Raw genomic sequence first — 11,633 nt, 5'->3', positions numbered from 1 at the left:
CCTGCTTGCTTCGCCATAGCTTTTACCTGCTCTCTCACCATTGCTACTGCCTGCGCTTGATGCCGATCTTCTCTTGCCATTGCTCATTTGAGGCAGTCCGAATTTAAGGGAGTTTCTCCCCTCTATTCCCTCCCTCTATTCAAGCTCACTCAGGTTGCGCATTTACCTGTACATGCTGCCCCGCCTTTTGTGCCATTCAAGCCTTCTTAAGGCTTAGGTGAGCACTTAAAAACCACAAGAGGAGGGTCACGTGCTGTGAGAGGGTCGCGCGAGAGGGAGCTGGTGGAGAGCATATTGCATTGAAGCCGTTGTCAACCTAAAACATGCTTTACAAGATTCTTCAAATTGCATCGGATGACACCTCGCAAAGCTCTAAGATGGTCTCACTCGAGCTCCGGATTAAAAAAGCATTAGTGCCCGCAAAGATTGAAGCTATGAAGATGGCACCAAAGGAGACATCACACCGCATTTGTAAAGCAAAGCGAGCCTCATCAAGAGGAGAGGCGAGTCTTCCTCTTCGCGTTCACAACGAGATAATGATGCATACGAAATGGAGATCATGGTATGATCGACATACCTCTTCTTCAATCTACATTTTTTGAGAGAAGAAACTTTGTGAATGATGATGTGATTAAATTGATCCTTTTTTGGTTTTGTATATATATTGGATATGGGAGCGGAAAAAGAGAGAGAGAGAGAGAGAGAGAGAGAGAGAGAGAGAGAGAGAGTAGGAGAAGAGAATCTCTATTAATGTTTAGGCAAAGCAACTCTTCATTGAGGAGTTTAGGGAAAGAGATGGGGGCGCTTGTCCCCTATTGTTGAGCAGACGAAACATGTCCAAAGTGGAATAGAGCATGGGAGAAACGCGTTGACCTTATCCATCATATCAAAGAGCGTCATGGTATGATCGTTGACGTTCCTTGTAGAGCCGCAGGGAGATCAAAGGTTAGTCAAAAGCCGAATTGGCTAATGGATCACGGTCCCATAGGCAAGCCAAAATGCGGTTTCAAAGCATCGAGACTCGCATAAAACTTGCCCGAAAGAAGCATTTAAAATATCTCAATGCAAATGGTGAGAAGAGATGGGGCTTAAGCTCTTCCTTTCAAAAGATGCCATATGAAGAATGGTTTGCGAACCATGTGCAAGAGGAAATGACAAAGTGGGAGAGTGACATCCCAACTCAAGTTGCGAAGATGAAAACAAATATTGAAAAAAGACAGAGAGGATGGTAAGAGATACTCTCATTCTTTGCTTCAATGCTTTCTAAATTTTATCTTATGTATGAAATTCTAAGTTTTAAGATTGTTTGCATGCTTAAATGTCTCTCTAGTCAAGAAAATACAAGAATAACAAACACGAGGAAGAAGAAGAAAAGGATATGGATTTAGAACACGAGGATAATGCTCTCTCACCTACTAAGAGTATGGAGAGTGAAGATGAATATACATCACAAATGGAGGATGAGGAATGTCCCCAAACCATATCTCTGGTAATCTGCTAAGTATTGGATGTTTTATTCCTTTGTACCCATAGCCTGACACGGCTTTATTTTCAATCTTTAACATTTTTGTTTTGTTTTCTTTCTATTCCATTAAGCAAATTGAGGTGATCATGTCGCCAATGAAACATGGTAAAGGCAAAGTCCAAACACATATAGACATTTCTTCCCCAAGTGGGAGTATTTATGCGCATGACCTCTTGATGGGCTCAAACACGCCACGGTATGCCCTCTTCCATATAAGGCTCGTTCCCTTTTTGACATAGTATGTAATGAGTGACCTATGCTTAATAGGTCTCCTAAGGGTATCCCCATCCAATTGTGCTCATCAAGATATGGACTTGAGATAACATATGGTGCTAAACTTGCAAGTGATATTACAAGCAAGAGGGCAAGTTCACGTGCACTCAATTTCTTTGTCATGTAAGTGTTGCTTGGTAGAGTTGATTTTTGATTGAATGGTTTACGAATATGTAGCATAATAAGGCCATGACCTTGTAGGTGGATGGAGCATATTTTTGAAGAGGAGGCGCTCAATCATGTTTGGTTCATTGATAGGTTGTGGTTGTCTTTTGTTCAAACCTTGCCTAGCAAGAGGGCAATGCAAAACTACTTTGGCAGAGTTGACCTTTCCAACCGTATGTTCACTTTTTTTCCGATTGTGGATGAGTATGAGATGCAACTAATGTATGATTTATTCATATGTGTTTACCTCATCTATTACATATATTGTGAAACTGTCTTTTGGCAAAGGCCATTGGATGCTTGTTTTTTTTTTTAATTGTCATGCACGGCATGTGTCTCGCTTACAAAAGGACGAGAGTGCAATTTTGTTCTTTGACTCTCTTGCCTTGCAAGCAATTGATCGGTATATTACCCCCTTGAAGAGGTATGTGTAGTTCTTCTCTACACTGTTGTGGTGTCGGTGTGGTATTTAAATAAGAAAGTGATATTTTGTGCTTTCAGAGTTTTGCAGTATTTTGGAGCTTATACATCGCATCGAGTTCTCAGAAAAGAGCTTTTAGATTTGGAAAATTGTCATGTTAGAACAATGGAGGTATAGGGGGTATTGTGTTGAGAAAAAAATTATGATTTGGCTTTTATACTAGTTTTGCAAGTGATGTTTTTACCTTGATTATCTAAGATCGATTTGGAGAAATGATCAAGGAGAGTAGTGCCACTTGGCTTCTTTGATTGGATGGAAAATCGATGGTGTACACAGAAAGTGATAAAAGATTGTTTAAAAAAAGCGCATGAAATGCGTCCCGTCGACTCCGCAGAGAGAGAGAGAGAGAGAGAGAGAGAGAGAGAGAGAGAGAGAGAGAGAGAGAGAGAGAGAGAAGCAATTGGCACACACACGGCTCCGCATGCATTCCTTGCTCCACACACATCCGTTTTCTCTTTCAAGATCGCCAAGCAAGCAGCAATAAAGGCTACACAAGCAAAAATAAAGAGTAACAGATTGAGTCTTCAACATCGCCAAGCAAGCAGCAATAAAGGCCACACAAACAAAAATAAAGAGTGACAGAATGAGTCTTTCTTTTATGAGCTCACTTAAAGACTGTGCTAAGGAGAAGGTTTTGTACAAGGCAGTAGTATTCATGTTGATATTTGCGGTAGTGGGTTACTTGAAAAGAACATGTTGGGAAAAATGTTGGTCAGTATGTATGTTAAGCACCGCACAACATGTAACATTTAATGGCCTAAAACTTGTGTGTAGCGGAAATTAGCATGAACATAGTGGGCATTTTATTAGAATAGATTCCTAATGAGAATTACAAGAGTGCTTGGGTGGAGACAGCAACAAAAAGCATAACACCTAGTTAGATAGCATGAACAATACTTTCAAAAGACAGAGAAATTAAGCTATTGACAACAGTTGAGGACCGGATTTTCATGGAGCCGGTCCCCCCTCCAAAAGGCTTTGTATTATGGTTTCTCCCATCAAGAGAGACATTGTACAATACAATTCCTTGTGTTCCTTCAAGACTAGCTAGTGCAATTAAGATGAAAGCTTCATGCACTAAGCAAAACACTTAGCCAACACAACATCAATTATCCCCGGTCTCAGACCCAAGACCTCACATACCTTCGAAGATGGTGAGAGCTAGTAGGGTATGAGAGTAGATTGAGAGGAAGAAGGAGTATCTTACGAGAAATATGTACATCTCCTCACATAATCACTCATATTAGCATATCTTAGCTTAGTAATTAGCATGGTAGAGGAGATGAGCATGCATTGAAGCTTGGCTCTTGGTTGGATTTGCATCACAAAGCCAAGAGTTGTTGGTGTAGGCCTCCCTTCTCACAAGCTTGGAGTAGGTGATAAGCTTTTCATTAAAGCTTGAGAAGGAGAGAGAGTCTTCTTTACTTCACACATGAGATTGTGTGAGTGTGTGTGTGTGATAATGCCTTGCAAAAATCAGCCCCCTCTCTCCTTTGGGCGACCCCTCTTGCTATTTGCTCTTGCTATCCTCCCATTGGACCTCCCTAGGACTAGCCAATGACAATTAAGCAGTGATAGCCTTTTGACATGTGTCCCCCTTTCCCCTTTTGTGAGAGCTTTAGGTAATTTAATAATTCAACTAAACTCTCATTGGACCCCTTTGCCTCCTGGCCAATAGGAATCAGGCAAGCCTTTGGGCTGCTGAATGCTCATTCGATCCCTTGGGAGACTGGAGGACTTAATTCTCATTGGTTCTTTTATTAAGTGTTATTAAATTAATTAAACTAGATTTACTCTAGCCTAATTCTCATTGGTCCACCTCCAAGACCATCCAATAGGAATTGGGTACACCTTTGTGGGCATCTGGCCTAGGGAGCTGACATGTGTCCCTCATTCCCTTTGTGTAAAGGGAGCTTCTGTGTGTGTGTGGCTTTCTCACTCATCCCCTACATGCAAGGCTCGCCCCCTCCTAAGTAGGGATTGCAAAGACTTTTTTGTACACACACAAAGCATCCAATTCCCCTATGGTTGACCTTTGGACACAACCTTTGAATTTTGGAACCTTAGCATTTTGGAAGTCTTAATGGGCTGAACCTTAGAATCTTTTTAGCCCATTGTTGCACATGGCTCTTTTGCAGATGGCCCCCCCTTTGGATCCCTATTTTCCCTCCTTTGGATCCCTACTATGGCCGGTCTGCTAGCTTAACCAATATTCTAGCTTTTTCTCCCTTGGCACTTCCCCATATTAAACGATCAGTTTAACATGAGAAAATCATTTAGGTGAATTAGATATTGATTATTATGACATTACCTCTCTCTTGAAATCATAGTCGTCCTCGACTATGGTGTAGAGAAGATAAAGCATATTCATGAGTCCTTTTCTTAGGGGGTAGAGGATCCCTATGTTACCCTACGACATCATTCCACAATGGATGACTAGTCCATTTGGCGCTTGAGAGCCTGAGGCTGCCGCAAGCATGTATGCACAATAGTCCTATCAATCTTCCATAGTAGAGTGACAAGCTCTACTTGGTGTTTGGGAGACGTCGTCTCCGCAAACTTGATCTAAGCATGCATACTACTTCATTTTTGTGCACAATAAAGAAAAAGAGAGTCTTATAAGACAAAAACTTTGTTCATTTTTTCCATTTTGTACATTTGCTTCCTCTTGGGAAGCATTGTAAGCATTGACAAGGTTTAGGTTATCCTTTAATTGTATGCCTTGCATCCATCTAGCATCTTCAAAAGGATAATTCTTAAACTTGTCTCTTACCGCCTCTTAATACCTTGTCTTCATGTCGGAGAATAGACTTGGGCTGCAGCACCTCCTCTTGGTCCTCAATCTCCGGTGGGTCTTCAATAGTTGGTTCATGAGGTGGCTCTCCTTTGTAAGGCTTTAATAGGCTCACATGGAAAGCATTGTGTATGAGCCAATGATTGGGCAACTTGAGTTGATAGGCCATCTCATTGATTGGCCTAAGAATCATAGTACCTTTTTGCTAGTTTAGCATAGTACTTTTGGTGTACCGTAGGATTCTTGCTCGTCGTGTGCCTTAATCGAGCCTTGGGAAACTTTAATAAGACCCAATCATTTTCTTTAAAGGCTTGGGCTCTTCTGTGCTTGTCAGCAGCAGCCTTTTGCCTTTGCTGTGAGATAGAGATAGCATCCTTAATCTTTTGAAAAGATTCTTGTAGGTCCCGGCTATACTCATCTGCAGCGAAGATCTTCCCATGTACCTTAAGTAGCAAGGGACTTTTTGATCTCCCCTCAATTACCTCGAAAGGTGCTTTTCCCGTGGAAGTATGTACAGTGTTATTGTAAGCATACTCCACTAAGGGTATGTACTTCTCCCATTGGGATCTTTGATCTACTTCCGTTACATAGGCTTTTAGTAGATCGAGAATGGTTAGGTTAGCTATTTCACTTTGGCCATCTGTTTGTGGATGATAGGCCAAAGAGAAGTTTAGCCTTGTCCCTAAATTCTCAAAGAGACCCTTCCAAAAATTACTGGTCATTCTAGGATCTCTATATGGACATTGGCAAGCCATGGTACTTGAAAATTTGTGAAATGAAGAGGGTTGCCATTTGATGGGCTTTTATAGTCTTTTTGACAGGTATAAAATGAGCTTGTTTACTGAACCTGTCTACTATCGTCCATATTCCCGTACTCCCATGGATAGACTTAGGCAATCCAAAGATAAAATCCATGGATATGCTCTCCCATGGTGAATTAGGGATTGGCAAGGGTTGAAGCAATCCAAGTTGCTTCCCTCTATCAAATTTTGTCTTTTGGCATCCCACACATTTAGAAACATACTCTTGTATGTTCACTTTCATGGTAGGCCAATAGAAATATGTTTCAATTCCCTGTAAGGTAGACTGAATCCCTCTATGCCCCTCATAAGGTGGAGCATGAGATTCATACATTACTTTCTCACGTAGTGAGTTAATAACACATAGTCTATTGCCATAGAGAAGATAACCATCTTGTAAAGTAAATGGTTCTTCTTTCTTCCCTAATGCAAGGGCTGAAATCACATCTCTAAAATCGGGATCAATAGCATACTCATCTATCATTGAAGATAGATCATTGTGAGTTGCTATGGAAACCGCATTCACTCTCGGCCGTCTTGAGAGTGCATCAGCTACTTGATTATGCTTTCCAACAATGTGAGCAATATGAAAATGAAATTGCAAAAGGAAATTTGCCCACCTCATTTGTTTGTCAGAGAGCTTGGTCTGCATCATGAAGTACTTAAGACTTTGGTGATCCGTTCGCAGAATGAAAGGAGTCCCCAATAAATAGTGCTTCCATGAGTCTAAGACATGTAGAACTGCAAGGAGTTCCTTTTCATATATGCCTAGAGCTTGCTCAACTGGGTCGAGCCTTCGAATCTCATAGCCTATGGCGTGCCCTTCTTGAAGCAAAACAGCTCCAAGGCAATCACCACAAGCATCACATTGGACCTCAAATCGTTTTGAGAGGTCCGGTAGTGTAAGCACAGGTTGAGAGATAAGCTTTTCTTTAAGCTTTTCGAAAGCATTGTTCTCCTTAGCAGACCATGTATACCTAACGCTTTTCTTTGTTAGGTCATGTAATGGTCCCGCAATTTGTGAGAACTTTTCTATGAAGCGTCTATAGTATGCACACATACCTATAAAGCTTCTTAGTTCATGAAGATTCCTTGGTTTCGGCCATCCTTTATTACCTCTAACTTTGATGGGTCCATTTGGATGCCATCTTGAGAGATAATGTGACCTAAATACTGAATCTCTTGCAAGAAAAATTCACTTTTCTTTTGATTAACATAAAGTTTATTCTCTGTCAAAACTTGAAATATTACCTGGAGGTGTTGCTTGTGTTCGTCTAATGAATTAGAGTAGTTGATAATATCATCAAAGAACACTCCAGTGAAGGTTCGATGAGGCCTGAACAACTTCTCCATCAAGCGGTTGAATGTGGCTGGTGCATTGGTCAAGCCAAAAGGCATGACAATGTATTCGTAAAGACCAAATGTGGTGCGAAATGCGGTCTTTACAATGTCTTGATCAACTATCCTTATTTGATGATAGCCACTTTTTAGGTCAATCCTACTGAAGTAGGTCGATCCTTGTAGCTTATCAAATAGGTCTTCTACCCGTGGAACGGGAAACCTATTCTTGATAGTGATCCTATTTAGTGCTCTATAGTCGACACACATACGATATGTGCCATCTTTCTTTTGCACTAATAGCACAGGTGAGCAAAATGAAGATGAGCTAGGCCTAACCATGCCCTTCTCAACTAACTCATGCACTTGGCGCATAATCTCCTCTTGTTGAGCTTGAGAAACTCTATAAGGAGGTTTGTTAGCCGGTGAACTTCCTGGAAGAAGTTCAATTGCATGGTCATCATTACCTCGTTTAGGAGGTAGCTCACAAGGGATGTCGTCAATAAAAACATCTTGAAACCCCTTGAGAAAATTGGATAACTCTAATTCCTTTGGGTTGCTTTTATTTTCTTTTGCTAAAGCATTAGGTTCATTTTGAGAATCTTTAACAAAAATCATGTACACGGAAATAGAGCTCTTTATTGACTTGTTGAAAGCTGGTGTTTGTACAATGGGAATAGTGTTACCCATTTCCTTAGCATCTATATACATGTCTTTTTCCTAAACTTAAAGGAGATTCTCCTTTCAGGGAATTTAACATTGGCAGCGAGGCGATCAAACCATGGTGCCCCTAGGATTACATCCTCATGCTTGAGAGGAGAGATAAAGAAGTCCTCTTTGTCCACATAGCCTTGGACATGAGCCTTAATTTCCCAATTAAGGGAGTGACTGAAGCTTCTTGCCCCTTGAAGGCACTGTCTGCGGGTAGGACATCTCCCATCTCGTAAGCTTGTATGCCTAGCTTGGTGGCCAACTCTATAGATATAAAATTTTGAGTAGAACCAGAGTCAAAGAGAATAAAAGAATCTTGTTCTCTTACCTTTCCCCAAGCATGGCATAGAGGAGATCCTTTGTGGTGAGTTTGGTGCGTCTCCTCCTCTTGGATTTCAACCAAGGAAGCTCTAGGAGGATCTTGGCGGTTGTTCTTTTGGGGCCAAGCGCGGTACGCATGCCCTTGTTCGCCGCACTTGAAACACCGGTTATCCTTGCGATAACGCTCAAGCTCTTCAGGAGAGAGTTTGTTTTTACCTTTGTAAACTCCCTTCTCTTTAGCTTTGTTGGAATTGCCCGTAGGAGACTTTTGGACATTTTCCTTCCCCTTAGGCTCGCTGGAACCCTTGTTTTCCGTGGGCTTATTATTTCTTTTAGCCCCCGTTTGGAAATTGATTCGAGAGGCCACCATAGTATGGTGTATTACTGCCAATATGGTACGTGGCCTTTTGGAGTTGACCTACTCCGCCATTTCTTCGGTTAAGCCCGCACAAAATTTTTGCTTTTGCTCTCCAAAATCCAACTTTTTGAAGATAGTGGCTTTGAGTTATAGGTCCCAAAACTTGTCTACATATTTGTGGATGGATTCATAGGGAGAGAGCTTTAAGCTTCGCCGTTCGGTGAGTACTTTGTCTTTGGCATCGGTGGCCAAAATCTGCTTCATAATGGAAGCTCTTAAAGCTTTCCATGTTTGTGGAGCTTCACCGTTGGCTCGTAGGCTAGACCACCATTGCCTGGTGGACTTTTGAAAGTGCATAGCTATATGGCGTAGCTTAGAGGACTCCGTGAAGCCCTCATCTCCAAACGCCGCATCAAACTGTTGGATAAAGGCCAAGACTTTGTCCGTAGCACCAAAGGTGCCATTATAGGTAAGGAAAGAGATGCTCTTCCCTCCCTCTTTGAACTTCTTCAGCTTGGATGACCTCTTCCATGCGGCATAGGATTTCCTATGGCCTCTTCTTTTTGATGGTTCAAAGGTTGCACCATCACTTTCTTCAGAAGGTGAAGAATTTGAAGAAGGTGGAGAAGAGGGTGACCTCTTCTCGCCTTTTTCTTGTCTTGATCTTCGTCTTCTTCACCATCACTTTCATAAGAGGAAGAGGATGAAGAAGATGGAGAAGAGGGTGTCCTCTTTCTCGCCTTTTTCTTCTCTTGCTTTTTATCATCCCTCTTTGAATTATGGTGTGGAGAAGGGTGCGATGGTCTTCTCCGCTTTGGTGGTGATGGAGAGCGTTTAGCCCGCCATCTTCGTGGAGCCATCTCCGCCAAGGTGGCAGGAGACTCACTTCTTTCTCGTTCCTTCGGTGGAGGCTCTTTAGTTCTCCTTTGGGAAGGAGATGCATCATCAAGAAGTAAATTCTTGAGCCCTTCGTATGGATTCTCTTCTTCTTCCCGAATCGGAGAGAGACCTCTTTTGGGAGTCTCACAAGGAGGCTTCCTAGGTGTTCTCTCGTCATGGTGATGAGCTTGTAGAATCCCGTGAGCACGGAGCTGCCGTTGCACTTCCCTTTGGAGAGATGGATTGCCCATGGCTTGTTGAAGCCTAGAAACAAGATAGTTAACAAGCATCGGAGCATCATTAGTAGCTTGCTCATTAGCAAAATCAAAGTTATCAACATTAATTTCACTCTCTTTACTATTGTCAACCATTCTAACAACTTTTAGGTGTAAACTTTTTAGGTGTACTTTGGCACTTCAAGCCCTAGTTGCTACTCCTCTTTACCCCTTTAGAAAAAGCACTCAAGCTACTGTACCCATGGCTCGAATACCATTAATTGCAAGGAATAGAAGAGAGGGTCTTTCAACACCAAAACAGCATCGGCTCCTGTCAAGCTTCTAATAGCTCAATAGTGGTTAAGCCGTAGGCAAGCCCCGTAGGACTCCACTATTAAGACCATAGCTCTCGACGGCGATGCCCCATTAACTGCACGAAGGCAGGAGCACTACAAGGCTGAAAAATCCCTATTCTACTTACTCAGAGGCAATTAATAATACCAACCATTTATAGCTAGCTTGAGGACCTCCCTTCTTGAGCAAGAAAAGAGAAACCTTGTGTTCTGATACCAATGTAACATTTAATGGCCTAAAAAGTTGTGTGTAGCGGAAATTAGCATGAACATAGTGGGCATTTCATTAGAATAGATTCCTAATGAGAATTACAAGAGTTCTTGGGTGGAGAGAGAAACAAAAAGCATAACACCTAGTTAGATAGCATGAACAATACTTTCAAAAGAGAGAGAAATTAAGCTATTGACAACAGTTGAGGACCGGATTTGCATGGAGCCGGTCCCCCCTCCAAAAGGCTTTGTATTATGGTTTCTCCCATCAAGAGAGACATTGTACAATACAATTCTTTGTGTTCCTTCAAGACTAGCTAGTGCAATGAAGATGAAAGCTTCATGCATTAAGCGAAACACTTAGCCAACACAACATCAATTATCCCCGGTCTCAGACCCAAGAGCTCACACACCTTCGAAGATGGTGAGAGCTAGCAGGGTATGAGAGTAGATTGAGAGGAAGAAGGAGTATCTTACGAGAAAGATGTACATCTCCTCACATAATCACTCATATTAGCATAGCTTAGCTTAGTAATTAGCATGGTAGAGGAGATGAGCATGCATTGAAGCTTTGATCTTGGTTGGATTTGCATCACAAAGCCAAGAGTTGTTGGTGTAGGCCTCCCTTCTCACAAGCTTGGAGTAGGTGATAAGCTTTCCTTTAAAGCTTGAGAAGGAGAGAGAGTCTTCTTTACTTCACACATGAGATTTTGTGAGTGTGTGTGTGATAATGCCTTGCAAAAATCAGCCCCCTCTCTCCTTTGGGCGACCCCTCTTGCTATTTGCTTTTGCTATCCTCGCATTGGACCTCCCTAGGACTAGCCAATGACAATTAAGCAGCATAAGTGATAGCCTTCTGACATGTGTCCCCCTTTCCCCTTTTGTGAGAGCTTTAGGTAATTTAATAATTCAACTAAACTCTCATTGGACCCCTTTGCCTCTTGGCCCGTGGGAATCAGGCAAGCCTTTGGGCTGCTGAAGGCTCATTGGACCCCTTGGGAGACAGTCCAATAGTCTTCTAGAGGACTTAATTCTCATTGGTTATTTTATTAAGTGTTTTTAAATTGATTAAACTAGATTTACTCTAGCCTAATTCTCATTGGGGGTCCACCTCCAAGGCCATCCAATAGGAATTGGGTACACCTTTGTGGGCATCTGGCCTAGGGAGCTGACATGTGTCCCTCATTCCCTTTGTGTAAAGGGAGCTTGT

General features: G+C 42.0%; 1 protein-coding gene across 1 annotated transcript; it reads left to right on the top strand.

Moving 5' to 3' along the window:
* The first annotated feature begins 587 nt into the window (after positions 1–587).
* LOC147452289 (uncharacterized) lies at positions 588–2,592 on the top strand. Its single transcript, XM_086518914.1, has 5 exons — positions 588–1,228; positions 1,331–1,489; positions 1,597–1,721; positions 1,793–1,921; positions 2,000–2,592. The coding sequence occupies exons 1-5, from the start codon at positions 1,226–1,228 to the stop codon at positions 2,277–2,279; spliced, it is 696 nt and encodes a 231-aa protein (XP_086375040.1). The 5' UTR covers positions 588–1,225; the 3' UTR covers positions 2,280–2,592.
* The last annotated feature ends 9,041 nt before the right edge of the window (positions 2,593–11,633 follow it).

Source organism: Adiantum capillus-veneris, chromosome 8, assembly GCF_014529385.1.
Source record: "Adiantum capillus-veneris isolate H3 chromosome 8, ASM1452938v2, whole genome shotgun sequence".
In the NCBI taxonomy this organism is placed as follows: domain Eukaryota; kingdom Viridiplantae; phylum Streptophyta; class Polypodiopsida; order Polypodiales; family Pteridaceae; genus Adiantum; species Adiantum capillus-veneris.
This window is presented reverse-complemented; position numbering and strand designations above follow the sequence as displayed.